Source organism: Prosopis cineraria, unplaced genomic scaffold (genome assembly GCF_029017545.1).
Source record: "Prosopis cineraria cultivar Desert tree isolate PC_DT_omini unplaced genomic scaffold, ASM2901754v1 PC4, whole genome shotgun sequence".
Lineage (NCBI taxonomy): Eukaryota > Viridiplantae > Streptophyta > Magnoliopsida > Fabales > Fabaceae > Prosopis > Prosopis cineraria.
The window spans coordinates 9,004,637-9,030,003 of NW_026555335.1; the positions used below are offsets into that span (position 1 = coordinate 9,004,637).

Genomic DNA, 25,367 nt, shown 5'->3' on the forward strand with positions numbered 1-25,367 from the left:
TTTATAAAGTTAAGAATCAATCATTACTTTATCTTGCTACTTTGAATCAACTAGTCATTGATGTGACCGATTAGTTTCCTTTGAGTTCTCTATTTTTATCATGGCTTATAGATCAAAAATATATTTTTTTTTGAGATGGAAGCATGTTTTCCATATTTCAAACTATTCTTTTCTGCTTAGAAAATAATGCAGCTTAACCCAAATGCTTCCCTACAAAATTTGTGTACACATGAATGTAAAAGGTTGAATTTCCATAGTCTAAATATCATTTACATGTACTAATACCATTTGAGGACAAGACCAAGTGGGTATAGTAAAGATGGTAGAGGTTTGGATCTCTTAAATTCATTCCAAGATTTGATTCTTGTTGGTGTGTGGTATAAAACATTTTTTTAAAAGACAAACCCGTAAATAGTGCTTTGATTACTTAAAAGATTAATCTCACAGCTGCTGGCTACCTTAGGTAAAAAAAAAAAAATCTAGGGCTAAGTAGTGGGGTGTAGATTAGATGAATAAGGATGGATCAACATTTATTATGTAGAAAACCATACTTAGACGAGGTAGCTACTAGTTTTTTTCAGTTCATGCTTTTGGACTAACTTCTAACCATAAGGATTTGGATGATTTTACGAACAACTCTTAGCTTTCAAAGCCTCGTGGCTATTGCATGTACTGCTCTAGTTAGACGAGAATGAAGCATATGAATTCCTAAAGAGTTAGGATAAGGGAGAAGGACAATAAATTCTAAAAATGCAAAATTTATGACAGTCAAGTCCTTGATACAAAAGCATTGCCTCAGTCTACATGACAAAATCTGTAACACACCAAATTTTTTTTTTATAATTTTAACTCAACCATAGTTGGGTTACAGCCACCCACACATTTTTATATCAATAATTTCGATATAAAATATTTTATAATTGGCTTCAACTCACACACTATAACATTTCAGATAAATTTTTACCTCCCACATGCCATTAGGCTAAATCAATTTGTCCATCCTTATACTCCCAACAAGTAAACTAATTATATTTATCCATCCTTATACGTCCAACAAATAAAATAAGCAATTTAGTCAATTTTCAACACAAGGCCAGTTATTTGGCCTTATAATCATGCCATTTTAATAACCAATCCAAAGTAACCAAATATTAAAATTACAGTCATCCAAATTGTACCAAAAATAGAAATAGTTTTTGAAAGACATGATTACATTTATATATTCATATAATTGACAATAAACAAAAGCCCTAATATTGGCAATATAATACATTATAAATCATAAATAAATACCCAAAGAGATAGTGGATCTATACCACTAAGCCTCTGGGACTCCTCCACGTGTCACTCGTGGCTCTTCTCCTGAAAATTGTTAACCACATAATGAGACTCAAAAGTCCCAGTACGAAAGCCAAGTTATGATAGTGTAGACAAACAGTTAAGTGTGTGCTTACTAAGTGAGAATTAAAAATAATATAATTCCAACAAATATAAGAAATATTAAATACACACAAACAACCATCCTTATATCCCTCCAGTAACCTCGAGCCGTAGCCCTCACTCGGTACTAATTACCCGGCCAAAGGTAGATTAGCCCGAGCCCTTACAACCACCTATTGAGCTCCAATAGGGGCGTACCACGTGGCACATAAATACAACAATAGCAAGTCTCCCAACACCTCCCACAATAATCAAAATAAATTTATAATAATATTGCACAATTATATAATATTACAAAATTTATAATTTTCTCAATAATCACCAATTAACATGAAGTAACACTAATCACAAATTAAAGCATGGTTACCTTGTGGGCTTTTTCAATAAATTTTCCTTAAAATTTCTCTCTCACCACAAGCTTCACCAGTAATACAATCTACAAATAACATATATTTATAAATATTAGTTTCAATTTTTGAAACTAATAAAATAATTCTAATAATAGAATTAAAAATATACATAATTCCTAATCTCAATCTTAATACAAATCTATAGTTAATACTATTAAGTATAATTTTTAATAACTCCTCTTTTAATTATCAATAAACATTAATAATCTAAAAATCAACTTCTAAACTAATTTCTATTATCAAAATTTTCTTTTTATTTCATAATTCGTACCTAAAATACTCAAAAATTAAAAATTAAGTCTCTAGCTTAGAATCATAATCCTATAGCCATAATAATTCATTTCTCATCCAAATAATCATCTAAACCTCAATAAATCACATATATTTTCAGATCTAGTCTAGATTTGATCCATAAGCCACAAATTCAAAATCACAATAAATTTATACTCTAGAATATTTATTATACTACTAACAACCTCAACAACACCATATTTATTCAACATAAATTCATCCCTCTTCCAGATCTTAAATTTTCTACCACTACAAACTCAAAAACAAAAGAAAAAGGATGACTAAGAAAAAATTTAGAACACTTACTTAGTCTTGAAAGCTTAAAATCACATCCTAAATATCCTATTAAAAACTCTTACCTTAAAACCCTGCACCGGTGAATTTGGCTCACAGATGCTCTCTCTGTTGAAGCTCACGCACGAAAGAAGGAATGAAGAAATGAAGGAACAGGTGAGTTTTTATAAAAAATTAAATGGGTCCCACATTTTTTTTAATTATTTTTCTCTTCTTCTCTCTTCTTTCTTCTTCTTTTTTTATATTATTATTTTATTACTGTTTACTACTGTGAGGCGGCGGACGAAGCAAATTCGTTTTCCTTCTTCTTCTCTTCTTTCTTGTTTTTACACCTTTTTTTTATTATAATAATAATTAATTAATATTTATTTTATTATTATTATTATTTTTATTTTTTTTAATTATTTTTTTTTAATTTTCTATTAACCCAAATTAACTATTAAAATTTAAATTGAAATGTTCAAAATCGCTAGTAAGTAAGGTCATTTTTCCTTTAGATTTGGTCATGATCAATTGATGGGATAAGGTTCCTTTGAGGTACCTTGTTATTATTATCCACATCATCGCCTTCCAATATTCTTCCATGATTACTGCATAATTTGAATTTATTGGTGAATAAGAGATGTTAGGCCTAGATGGTCTCACACACTAAAGCTCCCACCTTAGATCTATGAAGTTGAGTATCAACCATTACATTTTGTTGCTAATTTGATAGCTTTGAACCGCTAATCATTAGTGCAATCTGACATTTAAGTCTTATATAGAAACATTTTTCCATATTTCAAGCAGCTTTTTTTCTTCTATGCTAGGAAATAATATAGCTTGCCAAATCCTTCACTACAAAACTTCCTTACAATGTTTCCTCCAAGTCTTCAACTTGGCAACGTAATTCTAATGATGGCTTGCTTGATAACTAAAGAGAGTATCATGTTTTCTGTTGGAAAAGGTTCTCATATTCAATGCCTAATCATGTTTGGATAGGATTAATTTTTAATGAAAGAACACCTGTGTGTAATAAAAAATAACAGTGTTATCTTATTGATGTCAAATTCTTATGGCTAATGGAAGCCTTTTGGCCATTCTCGTGTTTTGTATTTGTTGGAAGTCCACTTTAAGTTCTCTTTAATATGGATCACTCATTTACAACTTATGGCTTTCCTGTTTGAAAGTATTGGTATAAGGTACAAGTTTCATTTTTAATGGGACTCTGATATTCTCTTTGGAAAATTCAATTAGTTTTGGTTTATCGCAAGTATTTTTTTTTAATTATTAATAGGGTTATTGTGGTTACATGAAGTAAATTAGACATGGAGGTTTAAGAATGAATCTTCTTGAAGGTGAGCAGAATGCTTTCATTGTTATCATTAAAGGAGCCAATGTCATGGCTAAGTAAATTTTATTATTAAATAAAAGTAGTTATCTATCATCAATTAATTATTCATAACTAGCTTAATTGAAAAAATATTAAGGGTGGGTAAAATATTTTAAGTCCATGAAGTTTGCATTTTTTTTAGAAAGAAAGAAAATTTTATGTTCTAATAAAAAACAACAAATTGAGCAAAAATATTAAAAATAATCTTACATGAATTAATGCATCTTAGTTTTGTAAATTTTATGAAGTTTGTATGTTTTTTAAGGAAAAGAAAATATTTTATGTTTGATAAAAAATTATTTAAAAATATTCACAGACGAAGTTTATAATTGGTGGCAAAAATGGAAGAAGCGCAATTCGAATTCGATACTTGAGATCCAACTCGAGCTTTTCATCGCAGCTTGCCGGCGCGAAATAGACGAATCCGTTCTCTTCAGATTCCTTGGGAGAGACTCTGACAAAGCGGGTGAGCGACTGCAATTGCTTTCATTTAAAGAGCAATTCAAGCTCTTAAAAAGTCACTGTAAGATCCCTCCTTCTGCAGTTCAAATCTAAAGCTCATGTTTAATTTCCAACGCCTCCAAGCCCTGCTATGGTGGAAGGGTATTTTCGAAAAATCACCAACCCTGCAATGCTACCCATCACCACATTCTCTCTCAAATTCACACAGGTAATCACTCGTTTACGGTATCATACCTCATTAAAAGTTTAGGGTTTTCCCAAGAAGCTGCCTTAAATGTTTCCAAGAAAGTTCGATTCCAGACCTCAGAGAAGCCGGATTCTGTAGTCAGCTTCTTCAGAAGCCTTGGGTTCTCTGAATCTCTCATAAACGATCTCATTAGAAAGGATCCGGCGCTTCTTCTGTGCGATCCCCAAAAAAGGATTTTGCCTAAGTTTGAATTTTTCCTCTCAAAAGGTGCTTCTAACTCCGACATTGCCATCATGATGCACAAGAGTACGAGATTCCTGGAGAGAAGCTTGGCGAATCACATAATCCCGTCATATGAATTGCTGATACGATTTTTTCAAACTGATGAAGGCGCCGTTGATTTTATAAAAGGCTATCCAGATATTCTTTATGACACTCGAGCGATACAATCTATCAACTTGCTGCTTAAGAATGGAGTTTCAGGAACGAGCGTTGCTCTCATAATGAGAAGGAGGCCTCGTTCACTGTTCTGTGCAGATGATCTTATAAAGGTGGTAGAGGAAATTAAGTGTTTGGGTTTTGATCCTTTGAGTGCAACATTTGGTGTCGCATTGTTAGCCAAAATGTGTATGAGCAAGTCCAGCTGGGAAGCCAAAGTTGATGTCTACAAGAGATGGGGATGGTCTGAAGAAGCTTGGTCAGAAGCATTTAGGAAGCAACCGCACTGTATGTTAGCATCCAAGGATAAAATTGATGCAGTTATGAGTTTTTGGAGTAACCATTGGGTTTGAATCCTTTGATCCTTGTCAAAGGACCAAACTTATTTGGATTTAGCTTGAAGAAAAGGATTATCCCTAGGGCTGTGCAGTTTTAGATTATCTTCAGTCAAAAGCGTTGATAACAAAGAATGCTAGCTTACTTGTGCCGTTTGAGATTTCTGAAAAGAGTTCCTGGAAAGATTTGTGAAACGTTATGAGGAGCATAATCATCATCTATTGAAGCTATATGAAGAAAGAAAAATTGAATTATGATATACATGATGGGGTGTTATGTGGATGAAATTTCAAAGTTTTACTTTTGATTTTTTATTTTATTTTATTTTATTTTATTTGTGATTCAGCCCGTTCCCTTTTCTTGTTCTCATTGAAGTATTCACCATATTTAAACTGGGATTCTACTAATTTTACTGATTCGTTTCATTTTCTAAATCAAACCTCTTTTTGGGTCTTTTCATTGATTAATACTAGCTATCCACAGTTTATGCTGTTGGTGGTTTGTAATATCTTATGCTTTATCAATAGGTGTTTTGGCTGCAGAATATTTTGTGTAAGCAATTTTGTTTGCACTCTCCTTTCTTGACTTCATGAGTAGTGAACTTTGCAGCCCTAAATTCTGGCTCCTGCAGAAGCAATACCTTCTATGCTTTCGCAGGAGGTTGAATAATAGTGCTTCATATCTTTGGCAATTCTTCAGTTAAATTGGAATATCTCTTGGAAGTTGGAACCATAAGGTGTTCATATAGCAAGTACTGTCAACGTTGTCAACTTGTAATGATCTAAAGTTTAAACGATGTTGCTAAGATGGAGGAGGCAATATTCTGTTTTTATCAAAAATTCTAATCTATTATCTCCACCACCCATGAATGACCTTGACTTCTCACGATCTGTTGATGACCATGTACTGTTTATCAAAAATTTCTGTTGATTTCTTTTCGCTGCATGAAATAAAAAGTCATATCGAGTGCAGAATTGAGCAGGAACAAATAGGCTCCATTCCTATGCTATTCATATTGGTAAGATTTGAATTCCTGATAAAGGATGATCTGATTTTTGTTTGCAGTGTGATTTTAATTGTGGGGCAGAATTTCAAGTAGTCCTCAAACCATTTTTGCGTTGTTTTGTGATTTATTCTTTTGCCTGATTGAGTTGAGCTTTAAAATGGAGTTCTGGAAGTTCCTAAGCCTAGTTGCAGAAATCTAGACAGGCATATACTGTTGAAGGGCATGTTTTGTTCAGGTGTTTGCTTCTCAACTTGGGTTGTTTTCTGTAATCGAACGAGCTGCACAATCAGGGCCTTGTTAAAGTTATCACTGTGTATAGATTATCTCACAAAAAACTGATCTATGAAGAACCTGAAGTCTCTGAGTTTATAGGAAGACTCAGGTATTCCATGCCATCCAATGTGAGACAACAACATAAATGGCACAATTTCGTTTTGCTCTACTATCAACCAACTCTTCAAATAATAAATCCCCTTTATAGTATGGCATGGGGCCTTCCATTTCTAAATTTATGTTACTGTCGTGGAAACCAACCTGTGTTCTGTGTGCTATATTTCTAACTGCTTTTATGCTTTGATAAAATCACTTTGATTTAGTTTCTTTGTTAGGTGTTTAGGCAATCTTTGCAGAACTTGGGATTCAGGAAACCAGATCCTATAACAGCAGGCTATTCATGTTCTTCTAAAGTGTTTTATCTCTTGGAACCATAAAGTGTTCATTCATATAGCAAGAAGTTTGAATATGGTCAACTTCACTTGTAAAGATCAATATTTAGGACCTATTGCTAGGATGAGACGCAATATTCTGTTTGATCAAAATTCTGACTTTTTATCTCCACATGTCCACAAATGACCCTGAGATTCCATGATCCGTTGGTGACCATGTACTGTTTGAACATGTTTCCACTATCATTTTCCTTTTCACTGGAAGGAAGGAAAAGATCATCTCAAGGACAGAACTGAGCGGGAAAATGGAAATCATCCTTATGCTATCCTGATTGGTAAGTTATGAAATCCTCGTTAAAGAAACATTCAATTGTGATTTGTAGGGTCATTTTAATTGCTGTGCAGAATTTCAAATGCTTTATCCGAGCCTATTTATACGAAACAAATGACAGGTAACTATCAGTGATTCTTATGAATTCATCCGGAGGTAGTATGACTTAAACCATTATAGCTTAGCTCTAGCTTATCATTCACCTGATCAAGCTGAGCTGTCAAGTGGAGTTATAGAAGCTCGTGAATCTTGATTCATAAATGTAGGCTTACATATATGAATGTTGAAGAGCATGCAGTTGCTTACTATAAATGTACGAATTCAGATATTTATTTTCTCAACATGGGTTGTTGTCTGTGATCGAGCAAACTGCTCACTCTGGGTCCTTTTACAACTGCGGAATCTCGCGAAAGAACCAATCTGTAAGGAAGATGGAGCCTTCAGGTTTGTTAGGAGTCCGAGGCATCCCATGCTATCCAAATGTATAACATGCTTCTGAAAAATCTTATTTTAAAACTGTTGAGGAGGGTTGTTGTTGTTGGAATTGAGCTGTATTCTGCATGTTATCTCTTTTTCTAATCACACTTACACATGTTAAATTACTATGCCTTGGTTTATGAGCAGTTCGTTTTACAGGTGTAAAGTGAACCGTATTTATTAAGCAAACGTGCAGTACTTGGATTCAGAGAATCAACACCTATACAATGGCAGGCTATTCATGTTCTTCTGCAACATGTTTTCCTTATATATGGTTATCTGAATAAAAAAACTGTTATGTGATTTTGTATTCGCTTGACATGATATTTTTTTCTTTGATTTTTTTTTAGGATCAGAGTCAAAGTAAAGGTAATCAACTGGGAAACAATCTAATATAGTCAGCACTGAACAGAGACCATGTGTGTAGTATTTGCACAGAATATTAATATTAGGGTGTGGGATGGGATGGTCTGGTCTGTTACTGACATAAGTGACATGCCATCCAGGTTGATTTAGATTACTTGATTGAAAAGTATTGCTTTGCTCTTCACTTTGGATACACGTGTAACGGATGAAACTGTGCTATTTCCTATTAATGCATCCTAAATAAAAATCTTCAAAACCTTGTTCGCAAGATTGTTAAAGCATGTGTTTGGCAAAAATGTTGGATTTGCCAAATGTACGATTAAAGACATTTGAATGGAAAAATAGACAGACTTTAATACTAGAATGCTGATGCAAGCATTGTATTATTGTCTATGAAATGCTAGCAAATGTATTAACAGTTTTTCCCCCCTTTAGAAAGCATCGTTATGAAAGACAATTGATGGAAATTGATAGATGAATAAATTTATATAAATGTAGTAGTATGATATAAAATTTATAAGTAAAATTGTTTATAAGTAATAAACATCAGTGTTTTTTTTTTTGAACAAAGATAAACATTAGTGTTTGTTTTAGATTTTATGCAATGTGTAAGAAAATATGCATGATTTTATATTAACATGAAATTAAAATATAATGAACAAATAACTTTTGGCCAAAAAAAATAATAAGCAAATAACTGATGATTTTAGTTTTTAACAAACATTAATCTATTTGTCAATTAAAAAACATTTCATTGGAGAAACAAATTATTTGAAATTAAAAATTGGAAGGTCATGACAGTATTCACTGAAAAATTAATAAAAAATGAGTAATTTATTTGAATAATTTCTTAATGTTAGAAAATATCAATTAACATTAATATTTAATGATATTTTTTGTTGTGCACATATATCTTACTGATACAGGTTGTTATGTTCGACAGTTCGAGACAGACACTAAAAATATGAAGTAATTCCCAAAAAAAAAAAAAAGTCCCGAATCATCTCACAATTTCACGGGAAGTGCTTAGTGTGTTCTGATAATTGCAATTCGACCTGAGCTTCCATGGCGGAGGAGCGATAGACTGATGAGAACATCGATCCTTCTGAGAGGCTTTGATCAAAACGATACAGCGACACCTCAAAAATTGCAGTGAGGTCACTATCCCTCTGTTTACTTACTATTCAAATCTGAAGCTCATGATTAATTCCCGGCGCCTCAAAACCCTTCTATGACTATGGCTGAAGGGTATTCTCAATACATATCTGAACTCACAATACTCTCGACTCTTACAACGCTACCTTTCACCGACTCTCTCTCTCAGCAACGGCGCAAGTGCTTCTCCAGGTAATCACTCGTTCACCGTATCGTACCTCATTAACAATTTAGGGTTTTCCTATGAAGCCGCTTTAAAGGCCTCCAAAACAATTCGATTTGAGACTGCACAAAAGCCAGATGCAGCTGTCAGCTTTTTCGGAAGCCACAGTTTCTCTGAATCTCAAATCAACGATATTGTTAAAAGGTGTCCGTGGCTTCTTTTGTACAATCCCCACAAAACTATTTTGCCCAAGTTTGAATTTATCCTCTCAAAAGGTGCTTCTACCACTGACATTGTCTCCATGGTGCATAAGAATCCGAGATTCTTACTAAGAAGCTTGAAGAATCACATAATCCCATCATATGGATTTCTCAGAGAGTTCTTCAACAACGATAAAGGGATAATCGATTCTATAAAACAATATCCTAATATGCTTTATTGCACTCGGGTGCTTCTAAGTATCAACTTGTTGCTTGAGAATGGAGTGTCGGGGACAAATATTGCTCTCATAATCTATAGGAGGCCTCGTGTACTCCGAAAGCCAAGTGACCTTGTAAAGGTAGTAGATGAAATTAAGGCTATGGGATTTAGTCCTTCGAAAACACAATTCGGTGTAGCATTGATAGCCAAAATGAGCGTAAGCAAGTCCCATTGGGAAGCTAAAGCTGATGTCTATAGGAGGTGGGGATGGTCAGAGGAGGCATTGTTGAGAGCATTCAGGAAGCAACCACATTGTATGTTAGCTTCGAAGGATAAAATTAATGCGGTAATGAGTTTTTGGGTTAACCAGTTGGGTTGGGATTCTTTGCTCCTGGCTGAAGATCCAAGACTCTTTGGATATAGCTTGAATAAGAGGACTATACCAAGGGGTTCAGTTCTACGGTATCTTCGCTCAAAAGGTTTAATGAGCAAGGATTCGAGCTTATTCTTCCCGTTTGGTATTTCTGAAAAGCAATTCCTCGAAAGATACGTGAATTGTTTTGAGAAGCGTGATGATCAGATATTGAAGCTCTATGAAGAACATTTGAAGAATGATGGCATGTCATGAGCCTGAAGTTTTTTTTTTAAATCATTTTTGTAATTCAGTCTCGTTTTGTTTCTCCTCCCCATTGAAGCATTTGCCGTGTTTAAAGTGGGATTCAACTAATTTTACTGGCTTGCTTCATTTTTTGTAAAATTGGAACTCTGTTGGTTGATTTATCATTAATACGAGCCAACCACAGTTTTGATTTATATTTGCTTCAGCCTTCAGCAATGGGTGTTGTGGCAGAATACTTTCGTCAACAATTTTGTTTCACTGTCCTTCCTTGAATTCATGACTGTCGACCCTTGCATCCACGAATTTTGTCAACAATGAAGTCACACGAATCATATAGCTGATCTTACCTTGTGGGATACTAAGTTTTGTTGTTATTGATTTATTTCCACTCATGTGCAATAATGATGAGTGAGTTCTGAATTTCTCATGAAAAGCATCATCTGAGTTGGATCTGCAGAATCATTTAAATGGTGGCGCTGAATTTCATATAGTCCGTGAACCAATATGGCTCAAACTTTTAAAGTTATTCTTTTCCTTGTTAGGCTGAGCTTAAATGGAATTTTGGGAGCTCAAAACCCTAAATTAGCCCGGTTTTTACAATTTGTCTGGTCTTTTTACCGATTTATCTTGTCTTTGACTTTAGCAAGTTCAGTTGTTGAGTTGAGTGTGTACTGGACCGGACCAAGGGCCTGTTGTCCGACTGGCTGAATCTTTTATCTAATCAAGGACTAAAAGCATGCTTCTGTCTGAAAGTTATTATGTTCTCCTATTTCAATCTAATTCAAAATGTGAAATCAAAATGTGACAATATATTTATAGGATAGCCCATTCATTAAATTTAGGCCTATTTAATTACTTGTTTTTAGAATAGTTTTTTTTATTTTTTTTAAAACCTAATTGAAAATGTATTTTTTCTTATTTGTTCTGAGAAACAAAAAAATAAATAATAAAAGTTACTGTGAAAATTTGAAAAACCATCTCTTGGAACTATCCAATATTATACTTCTTGGTAGTGTGAATGCACATCTTTATTCAAAAAAAAAAATTGAAAAACCAAAACATCTTTTATTGTTATTTTTTTTAATTCTGCAAAACTAGGAAAAAGACTAAAAAATTGTATTTTTATTCATGACAATGGTGATGATAAAATAAATGATTCTTTCACCCTTTATTTCACAAATTTAGATATTTTTTTAAAAAATAATAGTTTAAACATTTTTTTCATTTTTGTTTCCAAATTTGTTTTAAAAAGCTATTCCACAAAATTGTTTTAAAAATATAGAAAGCAGAATCAAATGAGCCCATAATCTACTCTTCTCTATGCTACCCTCTCTCAACTTCATATTGTCAATATATCAGTAATCAACGATATATATATTTAGTATTGTTTTGTCCATACTCCATATTGATGCTCCTAGTTTGGTGTGTGACACAAAGCCTTTGTACCTAATTATCAGCTAACCTTGGAACCAATGAGGAATACATTTTTTCCTTGCAAACGGGAGTGGTCTCAAAAGATTCAAATGCAACAAAATACAAAAAAATCCGTCTCCATTCAATCATATTAAAATCATACTCCTCTATCTACAATATTCTACATCCTATAGATACCCAGAATATCCCATGTCCATTGTCCAGTATTACTCTAAAACTATTCAATTAAATTTAATACAATTGACATATATAATTTAAGTTATTTTCGTCTTTATTTCAATTAACACACTGATTATCTGCTTTTGTATCTTCCTGTGGATGTTGCTTACAGGCACCTTCACCTCTCATTTCGTCTCTTCTATGGATTTCAAATCATTTTTTTTGTTTTTTTTAAGGGGAAAAAAAGGAATGTCTAACGAGAATAACTCCACCACTATTCCAAACTGATTCTCGGATTTATTTATCTTTGGGTTAACTGTAAATATGTACGTTAACTTCTTTATATAAATTAAGAACTCCGACAAAAACTAGTTAATGCTTTTAAATTTATAGAAGTATCTTTCATGAAGTTTATTAGATAAAAATAATAAACTGGTGAGACTATTTAGTTAGCTAGAAAATATTCAAGAAAATGGAATTCAATGTATATATAAAAAAAGAAAATGGAATTCATGAAAAGAATTTTAAACCATATGTAGATGGCCTTATAATGAGAACATTGGTGAATAATTCATAATAAGAATAGGGGTAAGGGAGTAATACTTAATATCATCTATTAATCCAAGTTCGAAGATTGTTTAATTCAAATGAGGATAGCTATCATAGTACAATATTTTTTTTTTACAATATTTGAGTCCATGGCCTCACTTAAAAAGTATCAATCTAATTATTATTACTTGTTAATATCATTTTTTATATATGTTAATATTATTTATCACACGTGCCTAGTAAAGAATTAATACCTCAAAAATCACACACGCACATCAAAGGTTCCTTAAGCATTGTTTCCCCCGTGAATAAGAGTTTCTACAAAAGCAGGGTGGTCCCAAAACAACGATACGGATAAAATGCGTAAGAAATGAATCTAATCGTAATCATAATTCTTAAAAAAAAAAAAAAAACACACACACACACACAAAACAAAAGAATGGCACTTAAGGCTCCCAAATTCAAAAAAAATTTCATCTAAAGCTCAATGCATTCTAAATTTATTTTACAGACCCAAAAGTTTTATATGCAAATATGTTTTCTTGTGAAAAGATCCCTTTATCCTTCATTTAAAATGTACAAATTCTTTAGGTGTATGTTCAAATACAACAAAATGTTTGTATATAATATTATAAAAGTTCATATATTGATAACAGAATCTCCATTCATTATACATAATTTGTGCAGTTTAATTGAACAATAATATATAAGTTCCTCAAGTGTATAAACAATAGAATATTTATATAATATGACAAGGTCCATACATTAATAACATAATATTTGTTCACTAGACATAATTTGCGTGGTTTAATTGAATAATAATATACAAGTTTTTCATCTGTATGTCCGTATATAACATGAAAAGGCCTATACATTAGCAATACAATATCCATTAATTATACATAGTCTGTGTGGTTTAATTAAATAATGTATAAGTTTCCCTTATGTATAAACAACACAATGTTTATATGTAATATGAAAAAGTTCATACATTAATAATACAATGTCCTATGCATGATGTTATTTTTTCAAATGAGGGGTAAATAAATCTTTTCACTAGAAAATATTTTTGCATGCATAACCTTTGGACCTGCAAAATAAATTCAAAATATATTAAGCCTTAGGTGTTAATTTCTTTGATCTAGGGGCTTTAGGTGCCACTCTCCCAAACTAGAGATATGAGGTACTCAGTTAAAATAATATTGAGTTAATGTGAAACATTTTTATAGGGGAGACTAATCAAAGGTTGTTGCCAACATGTTGGTTTACTTTCCACAAAACATGTCATCGAAAAATAAGGTTGGTTGTTTTTCCACCATTTATTTTGTCTGAACCAGCATCACAGGAACTAAACTGAACCACAAAATTATTCACGCTGAATTATTAATTACTATTACCCAAATACTGTAATATATTGCTTTGCTCAATTATTTTATTTATTATCTGAAGGACTTCCCCACACCCACTTTGTTTTAAAGATTAATTAATTAAGTAATCATACCAATATAGATGTGATATTGATGTATTACATGACTTTGATTCTCTTCCGTGTAAGACACTTCTGATTTATTAATGTATTCTTAGAATTGTTAATCATACTCTTATTCTTTTCAAAATAACAACAATTTTTTTTAAAAAAATATAATTATCTCCTTCACTACACAATAATCATGTCCATATAATATCTTAAAGAATGTTATAAAACCAATCCTAAATAAAATTAACATGAACAATAGAGATTCTCATTAGTTAAATAAGTAGTTAAAAGTTGACTCTTAATATTTTAAATATATATATATATATACACACACAGGGACTATAGGTATACACAGCCTCCAAGCCTGCTCACACAAAACAAAACTTCCTGCCTCGCTCCTTTCACCCACATGTTCGTTATCGCCACTGGTATTTTATACACAAACCCATAGATTATTTATTTTTATGTATAATCTCTCTCTCTCTCTCTCTCTCTCTCTATATATATATATATATTATACAAACACAATTATACTGTTACTTATTTATTTTTCCGTTCTTTTATTTATAGATAAGTCACTTTTAATTACTTTATCAGAATTAAGTATAAGTAGTTAAATTATTGGTATTATTTTGATAAGAAATAAATTTTTTAGTTTATCTTTTTTTCACAGTAATTTATCCTTTCTAAATATCTCATTTTTAAACGTATTTTCTCTTTTATATATAGCATTTCACTCTGCTCATAAGAAATTGCTGGAAGAGTAAAATTTTGGAAAAAAAAGTAATTAATAGTCTATCTTCTCGTGTGACGTACTCCCTCAAGTTCCTATTACATGATACCACTTTCTAGAATGATTGTTTGATCATTAATACAAGGCACATTGATGGTTATTTATTATTAATTTTTAATTTTACCTCTGCTGTAAAATTACTGTTATAGCTTATCATATATTATATATTTCTCCTTTCTTATTTTTAACAAATATAACGTTAAAAATGTTTTTATTTTAAAACATATTCAATGAGTTAATTTTATTTGTTGGTTACAATAAAATAATTGAAATCGCCTTTTATATGTGTGGAGGATTACCTTACAAAATCTGTGTGTGTGTGTGTGTTTTTTTTTTTTAAAAAAAAAAAAAAACTTGGCCCCCTTTTCTGGCTCCCCTAAATTTGGGCCAAACAAAATTTTTGGAAATTGTCTTAAACTCCTTCTAGATCTTTACATAATTAGGCGTCGACGATGTTATATGCATAAGAGACTTGGTTGGTCATTAATTAACTTTTTCATATTACATGCAATTTACTAAGAGGAGATTTATACGCTCTCTAATACTGCCTCCATTTCGTTATACGAGTATTATTATATTGCACCCAGGTTACGTTTAAAAGTATAATAAAATGTGATAAAATATGATATAATTTATTAAATTTGTCCCTAATTCAATTGTGTTCAAATATGTGCTGTATGACAATAGCGTTTAACTATGTTAATAAATTGCTTAATTTATTCGATTAGATAAGGCCAAAAAATAGATAAGTGCTCCTGTCTTTTTTTTTTTGGACTTTAATGTCATTCTCCCATTTTTTTAATAAGTATTTTTTAATTAAAAATATCTTATATTTAACATAAATAGGGCATTTAAATAAATCATGTTGGTAAAAAAAATACTTAGACTCTCGTAATTTTATATATCCAAATGCTCCCCCCCCATCCATATTCTTTAATAATAAGTTATTTTTAAGGAAAAATTATTAGTAAGTCCTTTCTTGAGATCAAAATTGTGCTGAACTAAATTAAAGAACCAAGTATAAGTAGGTAGGCTTAAAGCGTAAATAGGCAAGCTTAGAATTTTATGGCTATCTACTTACGTCCTAAGTCTATTTGCTTACACCTTGCTCATTTAGTCCTTTAACATAATTTCATTTATAAGGAAGGACTTACTAATAATTTTTCCTATTTTTAATTAGATCACATATATTCAAAAAAGAGCCAAAAATAGCTTATATCATAAAATATGGGCACCTCTCTCAATGAAGATTTGAGTTTTGATTCAACACATTGTGAGGAATTAGTCCTTTCAATTAAACTCAACTCTTATTGGTCAATTGTCCATATTAATTACATTAAATTTTAATATTATATTAATTGCTTTAATTTCATGCCAAGGGCATAAATAAAAAAAAATCTCTTAATATGTTATATTTGGCGTATCCATATTAATATCAAATAGATAGACATCAACATTATTCTCATACTATGAACATTCTAGTCTAATTTACCTTAAATCCTGCATTCATAATCTATTAATAATAGAGTTTACTTCTCTATGATGATAACCAGATTTTTTTTTTTTTGATAAACAATAAAGTTTGATGTTCATTTTTGTATTTCAACTTTACTCAAAGAGTCACTAGACATCATAAATTTAATTATAAATTAATTTTATTCTTTAATATTAAATATTCCCTAGCTCGCCACGTTAACATTAACTCATCGTTAGTAAGCCATACATTACTTTTTTTAAATATTTTTATAATAAAATGTTAGGTTAAAAATTATTTTTACCTCTTAACTTTATCTCGAAGAGTTAGTAGGAGCCTGAATTTAAATATTTTATAATAAAAAATATTAACAAAATATGATGTGAGCCCCACTAACAATAAAGTAATGAGAAGTTAATGTTAGGATAATAAAGAAAAAAATCTTTAACGTTAATGTATATAATTGATCCATAATTAAATTTAAGATGCCTAGTGACTTTTTGAATAAAGTTGAGGAGAAAAATAACCCTTAACCCAACCAATAATTTTGTTAGTGAGTTGATTCTCAAAGCCTCATCGAGACTGATGCATACATCTAGACTCAACAAGTGCTTATAGAGAAACTTCTATACTACTTACTAATGAGATCCTTACATTAACGAGATTTGAAATTTTGACTTTATGATGTTTTGAATTATGAGTCAAATTTTTAAATAAACAAAACTTTGTTAGTATAATAATAAAATTTATTATAATATGGCAAAAGTAAACTTGTAGAATCCTTCTTTCAATGCTGTTCCGCCCGCCTCCCAAAAACATTTGCTTAAGTTCGAATGGATGATAAAAATTATGACTGTTTATTCAAACTTTCGGTGACTTAGTTAATTGTGTCATCTTGTAAACTGCAAGGCATAAACATTTTTTTTTTATCAACAAAACATAAATGATATTTTTTTGTTCCACCAGAAAAGAAGCAATTAACGGCAAAATTATTGTTGCTTGGTGCTGGATTATTAAAATTAATATGATAAGAAGAAACAAACAGGAGCTTGCTTAGTGGGCACCTAAAAGTGGGAAATCCCAACAACCTCGGAGCTCATTAACAGTTAGACTTAATGTTAATCACATGTACGGACTCTAATTAAACTCCATCTTGTTCAGTCCCACTAAGCTGGACAGAATTTTTATATTCACGAAAATTTATTTATATTATAACGTTTTAAATTGTGATATTTTTATCAATTACAAATTTTAAGTACTAGCTAGGCAGAGAATTTGCCTTTTCCTGCGGGCATCAGCTTCAAGTTAATTAATTTTTTTCCTTAAATCTTTCAGAATATATACTTTAAATTTTAACATCTACTCCCTCCTATCTTTATTATAAGACGCTTTTAACTATTTCACATATTTTAACAAAAGTTAGTTTTTATTTTGATATTATAGAAAAGTAAAATACACTTTTATTTTTATCTTTAACTTTAAATAATAATATAAGTATATTAAATACTTTCACAGTAATTAAAAAGAGATAAAATTAAAAAAATAATTTAATTATTATAAAATATCATATATTTTAAATAAAAATTACTTTTAGATGGTGTTAACGAATAGAACGGAGGGTGTATTATCTATCATTAAACTAAAATCATGATGCTGTCGTATGGAATGACGTAATCTTGCTCTAACCATATTTTATTCATAACGTACAAACATATTTTATTAATCATTTTAGCTTTTGCCTTCCACTATTTCCTTAATTTATCGCCACCCCATGGCCCGGCCCCACCTGATCTGAAAAGTGAGCTTGATTCAATGCAAAAGCAAAGTGCAATTATATAATCCTCCACACTTAAAACATCCAATAATCCATCATTTCTTTAAAGACGAGAGTCTTTGCCCATTGTATTATATTCCTGATTGATGGTTAATTACATAAAAAAATGTATAATAAGGCTCTAATGAACTCTCCACAATTATTACAAGATTTGTATATTCAAAAAAATAAAACTAACATTTTTTATTGTTCATATTTATTCTTATATTGGAGGCCGATAAGAGAATCTTGATTCGTCGTGTTATGAAGAATTAATCATTTTGTTAGATCCAATTTTCAGTATAAAAATTAATATTTTAGAAATTCTAGACTGTGTAAAAACTTGGATTATTACATGCTAATAGGCCTCCCCAACCCTTAAAACAGGTAAGCTTGTACAAAATAAAATAAAAGGGGCATATTGTAACTGTATCCTGCATGTTTGTTTAGTGAAATGAAAAATTATATTGTAGCAGCATAAGGCCATTTGCATAAATTTTAAATTTTATAGAAATTATATATTTATTCTCAAAGATTATAAAGGTTAAAATTTATGTGTCTATTGATGACTTAAAAAAAGTTTTAGTTCAATGTAATCTTATGGATTTAGCCTTCTAACTTTTACAATCAATACCCAAAATATGCGAGAATACTCCGAGAAAAATTAGAATTCAGTTTCTGCTCTCATAATTAACCACATACGTATAAATTATTTTCAAATTAAACATGACTTCCAAAGCGATCATTACATATACTGAACAAGCTATGAATGTGGAAATCAAAGTTATTTAATTAATTGAACCTAGATTTATAAATTCCACCTAACAGAATTCCAAAACCGATGAATCTATATATCTTCTTGCTATATTTCCTAGCTAGGGTTGTGTTAATTCTTTCTTAGAGGTCTCTACAGAGGACCATCTTTCCCTATGAACAACCTGATTATTCTATGTTTTTTCTTAGGGCAACTTTTTTTTATTTTTTCTTTAGCCACAAAAGTCTTATTTTCTTAATTCGCTTACCATCTTTTTCAATAGTAGCAAAATTACTCTCCGATAGCTCTAAGCAATTAATTATGAGGCCTTATAAGATAAATGAGGTTTATAAATTTAAGAGATTCTCTCATTCAACATGATAAGGATTTTAGATGAACTCTCTCTCTCTTAACTTGTAATATTGATGTTTTAATTGATATGTACATTTCGAAGTGAATGTAATATTGGTGCTTATTCACATGTCCTATTGATCAACAAGTCACAAGTCTCACAGCTTTAATTTCATAGATCACTAAGCACCGCCGCTCTATATATATAATATGAATTCACTCACATTCACTTTTCAGACTTCTATTACACCAGTAAACAGTAGTCATATTAAAGGTGTCAACTAAATATATATATATATATATATATATAACAGGTCCGATTATGGTCGGACCGAGTCTTAGTCAAAAGAAACTAAAGTAGCTTTTTTTCCTGGGAAATCGAAAATGGTGGATAACCTCGGAGGCAGCAGCTCTTCATCAATCAATGTTGTTGACAATGGTGGGATGATAAAGGAACAAGACAGGTTGTTGCCGATAGCCAATGTTGGTCGGATTATGAAGCAAATTCTTCCACAGAACGCCAAGATCTCGAAGGAAGCGAAGGAGACGATGCAGGAATGCGCGTCGGAGTTCATAAGCTTTGTCACCAGCGAGGCCTCTGATAAGTGCAGAAAGGAGAGGAGGAAGACCGTTAATGGCGACGACATATGCTGGGCCTTAAAAGCCCTAGGGTTTGATGATTATGCAGAGCCTCTTCAAAGGTACTTGTATAGATATAGAGAGCTTGAGGTAGATAATCGAGCTAATAACCCTAATCATCGTCAAGATGGAGAATTAGAACCTTGAGCTTTTGTGAAATATCAATATTCAGCTCTACTTAACTTCTCCTTTCATCAGTCTCAATATTTTTATGTAATAATATTCACTCGAGATTCTCGTCTCTCTTTATATATGTATTCATGTTACTCTTTGCAATTTGCGTGACGAATCTTGGATTAGTTTTTGACCTTGAACTAATTTCTATCATGTTTTGTGAATCTTTCTCAACTTCAAATAGAAAAGAATGACTTAATTATTAGTTTATCTACTCTTTTTGTGTTTCAGTCAATAAACTCGTGCTTGAACTTGAATCTATGGTTCTTGAGATGATGACTCTAATAACTATATATCCACAGGCCAATGACATGATCATCGAGCTCTTTGGTTGAAGTTCGATTGTTAAGGGAAAAAAACTCTTAATTCTGCAATTATCAATGGACATTCACTCTTGAAGGAAAGTTCACGGCTCTGTCGATTTCAGTTTCCTTCTTGTTTGAAAGTCTTGTTCAGTTTGATCTGAGTTTCTTAAAAAATATACGCTAAACAATCTTCCATTTGTTTTGAGAATTTAATTACCGAGATCTTCCATGAATTATACATATTTTCCTTCATTATCCAAATGTATATATCCTTCATTTTATTGTTTTCGATCAGAATGTCAAAGAGAAATTCACGACAGTATCTGGTTCAGTTTGATTTGAGTGTCTTAGAAAATCTGCTAAATCTTCCACTTCTGTATCGACAACTTGTCGAGATTTTCTCTTAATTTTCTTCATTACACTGCGTATCCTTCAAGATCGATGTTTGGAATTTGATCTTTTGCATATACTCATGAAGTTAGGATTTAGTTTCTTGGTTCATTAGTTTGATATTCTGGTGGATTCTCTTAGTTCTATTCAAAGCAGGTCTCTGTTTTGATTAATATTTCGAATTAAACCACTATTGCGGCTGTCACTAAGCAAATCGGTATCCAGTCACCTTCTAGGGTTTCTTTCACATTGTGAATTATTAATCAGATTCAAATAATTAATTAGCATCCTCGGTGATATTGAAGAGTAAATCATTATTAAAGCATCAGACCAGGGTTTTGTACTGTTAACCCATAATTTTTTAGGGTTTGTGGGGACCGCATATTATATAGTATTGTGTACTTAAATATCTGTCTGTTCTCTACATGAAACCCAAAAAAGTAAAATTGGATAGAAAATATTGGAATTTACATATGCTTTTCAAGATTCCATGTAAGATCCGATCTGCATATAACTGGGCCTTACTCTCTTAATTTTACTGATAAGAGCAGATTTCATCTGTATTGGTATCAGGTAAGATGTGGTTGCCGGATGTGGATTAGGTGAGTGATCGTTCTAAATCCACTTATTCAATTACAGCAATTAGATTTTATCAAATTTAAAAATTAGTATGATATATTTTTCTTCAAAAATTTAAAACAATCATCATCACCATTGAAATTTGATATTCTTTGAGTATTATGTGATAAAATTTCTCACAGTCTTTTGATTAAATCAAACAGTTATTATCATGTCACTTGAGGCACTAATTGAATAAGTAAAATTAACCACTCATTAAATTCAAATTCGTGTTTACTTGAATATATGTAAATGAGATATACTTTCATAGATGCTACTAGATCATCATGTCAAGTGATTATTGTTCTATTTGGTGTAGAAAGAGAAAATGAAAAATCACTCTCAAATCATACACAAGTAATTTAAATATAGAAACGTATCTTGAAATCCACAAAATTATTGTGAAATATCCCATGTTTTTTTTATTAAAATTGTCTATTAATATTGAATATAGTTATTAGTGAAGTTCTTCAGTTGACAATTAAAAAGGGCAACAATCAAGTAACTACTTTAGTAAAAAAATTACGAAATTTTAAAGTAAATTTTGTGATTGACTTCTTTTATTTAGATTGACTGTGTGAAATTTGAAAGTGATTTTTTTTAAAAGAAAATACATTGTACCTGGGCTGTCTTCTCGCTAGCTCTAAGCATACAGCTAATCTGGGATTGATAATTAGAAAGATTATTTAGGGTAACTTCTACATGGCCTAAATCACCAATTAGAGGTTCCTCCATGCTCCATGCTCCATGCATGGCCTAGCTAGACTGCTGTATGTTCTTAATTACATGTGCATGTTTCGATTAAAATCTGAAATCTCTCGGGCGGCAAAACTTAAGAACGAAAATCGTGCAGAGATCGATCAGAATCAATGATGTATTTGATTTAAGCTTATAAATTTATATCAAATTATTATATTGTTCACGATCATAATCATGTATTCAAACAGTGACCTAAAATAAACAATACAACCATGCATGATGTTGTTTTATCTAAGTTAAAACTTATAATATTGAAAAAAAAATTAAACTATCATATATAGTCGAATTTGCATAAATATAATAGCGGATCAATATGTAAATTAAATAGAAAATATCTACATAATAACTTAATAAGAGAATGTTCAAATTTTTAGTCTTATCTAAGAGAAAATGAGTCTTTTTCACTAAACCTATCCATTGTTTTTATTTTGAGATGTTGTATACAGGTGAGTTAATTACAGTTTGACCAATTCCTTTCACTTTTTAACAATATATATATATATATATATCCACAGTAATTAAATCAAAGATCCTTTAATTACACAGCTTAATCCAATATCGCCATAATCTCTTTTCAACCTATAATTTAATTATTATTACTATTGTCCTTAATTATATTATAAAAGAAGCACGGGGTAAATATTGAACAAGATGAGGGAAGAAGCATCAGGCACGAGCTTGCCAGTGATCATGTGTGAGACATGTAATTGGTTGCCCTTCAACTCATGCAACATATTGAGACTTACGTGTCTCATTCTGTGCCTCACAATTTTAACAAATATAATATCATTTCCCACCCAACACAATACTCGCTCGTATCTTCCCTTTCTTCTATTTGGCTCGGATGGCTACTGTAAGTATTTGACCTCTTTTTTTTTAAATATTTTTTATAGTAATCTCCCCTCTAATGTATTTAGAGTCGATGGTCTGTTCTCTCTCTCTCTCTCTCTATATATATATATATTTATAATTTATATAGCAAATAAAAATAAAAAATTATAAGGGTTTTATAATAGGTGAGCATGGGACTCACGTAAAAAATGAGTCATGGAAAATAGGGATCAGCATTATCTACTGGAAGCTTTGGGAAGCCAGAAACCTACGGATCTTCACTAATGATGCACCCACAGTGGAGTCTTTTCTTTTTCGGATACATGCAATTGTTAATGTTACAATTAAAGCCTTCTCTACTTTTATCTCTTTGATGTAATTTTGCTCCTTTTGCTTTCTCGCTCTGTATTTTGGTACCTCTGTACAGTTTCTTTCTTAGTTAATTCAATCCCTTTTACTAAAAAAAAATTGTGAATACAAAACTAATATTAAAAAAAATATTCTTTTCAAACCACAAATATACATCTTTTAAAAGTCTTTCTTGGGTTAAAATGTAAGGTATTAAATAATTTTTATAATTATTTTTCTAACTATTACCTTATTTTTGAAAAAAATGATACATTGAAATTTCAACTGTTATTATTAATGCATTTATATAGTATATTTAATATCACTCAAGTTCAAGCCTATTTTTAGGGCTTAAATGAATTAGGCTTAGAAGTCTTTTATACAAAAAGTTTCTCAATTTTTAAAATCCAAGCACCAAAATAGCAACCATAAATGGGTGGCACGACATGTTTGATTCATATTCTCAACTCTAAGAATGCACAAATCTCATGGGATAATAATTTTTACAATAGAATATGATGTTTCATTTTTTTAATACACACATTTAGGATAACAAATTAATTATTATATAGATAAGTGTGGTTTAAAATTTATAAGTAATTTTATTTACTTATTTCCTTTACGTTTTATCTATATTAAAATTTTTAATCTTTTACTCATTTTTAGAAATTGAACTCATTAAAATCTTTTATCCTCTCCATTCCTTTATATCACAAATAAAAGTTACTAACTTACTATCCTATGCATTGTACAGATATAAAATCTAGTTGGATTCCAAACAACACCACACGTATAAAATTTTTATCAATTCAAATGAGGTGCTAGAGGTAAAACAAATAAAATTATTATTTTTTAAATTAGATGAGTTGGATACCATGCTTACCAAAATCAGAGCATGCCTCCAATTAAATAGTGTTTGTAAATGTATTTATAAATTGTTCACTGATAAAATCCCTGTATCACCAATTATATTTCTTTTTGCTATTGAAAGAGCAACTACCAATTGAGTTTAATAGTACAATGTGATATAGTAAGATAGTAGTATAAAAAAGCTAGGAAAAATGATGTTTAGGAATCTCGCAAGGACATCAATGATAATTGAAGATGATTAAAATATTTTAAATTATTGAAATAATATGTTACTCATGAATTTAATAAAAGTTCATTGTGAATTTATAAAAAGTAATTGTAATGGATAGATGATTTCATAAATATATCATCGTTTTGAAATTTAAAGAGGATTACTTGTGAATTTTTAAAAAATTACTTATAAATATATGAAAAGTCAATTGTAAATATATGGTTAAAAACATGAAAAGGTTTCCTAAATTATTAATTTATAATTAAAACTATTCATATTTATTTGACATTCCATATAAAGGTAATATTTCTTAAATTCACAACTAACCATCCTTGAATCACAAGTTATGTATGAATTTATAAGACTCTCTATTTATTTATAATTGAAATTTCATAAATTTACTATTAACCTTTTTAATCTTGACAAGCAATTATCTTTAAATTCACAAGTGATAACACATAAATTCATAAACTTACCAATCAATTCACAATTGACTTTTATTTCATTGATTCACAAGAAACATTGCCTTCATAGATAACTTTACTTAAATTCAAGAGTCACATTCCATTGCTTATTTTAATAATTAGTTATTTTTTATTACAAAAAAAGACTATAATTCTTTCATGACAATGCATTTCAATAACTTGAGCCCTCAATTGTTATTAATGTCTTTACAAGGTCCCTAATTATCATTTTTTCAAAAAAAACTAATGGTGTATTTAAATCAATGAAGATTTGAATTTGAACTAAATTGCTCATTCGAATATACAAAAATTTATGAATTTAGATTTGATTCAAATCCAAATTCATTTCAAATTATAATTCCTTTGTAAGTTTAAATTTAATCTACATTCTAATCATTTAAAATTCTAATAAATTCAAACATCTTGTTCTATAACTCTTATATATATTTTTTTTCATATCTTATCGATTAAAAAATAAAAATAAATTCATCATTTTTTATTTTTTTATTTTTTTTGAATTTC

General features: G+C 30.5%; 1 protein-coding gene across 2 annotated transcripts; it reads left to right on the forward strand.

Annotated features, from left to right (window-relative positions):
* Nucleotides 1–19,591: 19,591 nt before the first annotated feature.
* Nucleotides 19,592–20,576, forward strand: LOC129310175 (nuclear transcription factor Y subunit B-5-like). 2 transcript variants are annotated; one of them, XM_054952055.1, is made up of 2 exons: nt 19,592–19,937; nt 20,352–20,576. In XM_054952055.1, the coding sequence occupies exons 1-2, from the start codon at nt 19,621–19,623 to the stop codon at nt 20,362–20,364; spliced, it is 330 nt and encodes a 109-aa protein (XP_054808030.1). In that variant the 5' UTR covers nt 19,592–19,620; the 3' UTR covers nt 20,365–20,576. The 2 variants fall into 2 exon arrangements, with proteins under 2 accessions (XP_054808030.1, XP_054808029.1); XM_054952054.1 differs by lacking the exon at nt 20,352–20,576 and having other exon boundaries at nt 19,592–20,259.
* Nucleotides 20,577–25,367: the final 4,791 nt, after the last annotated feature.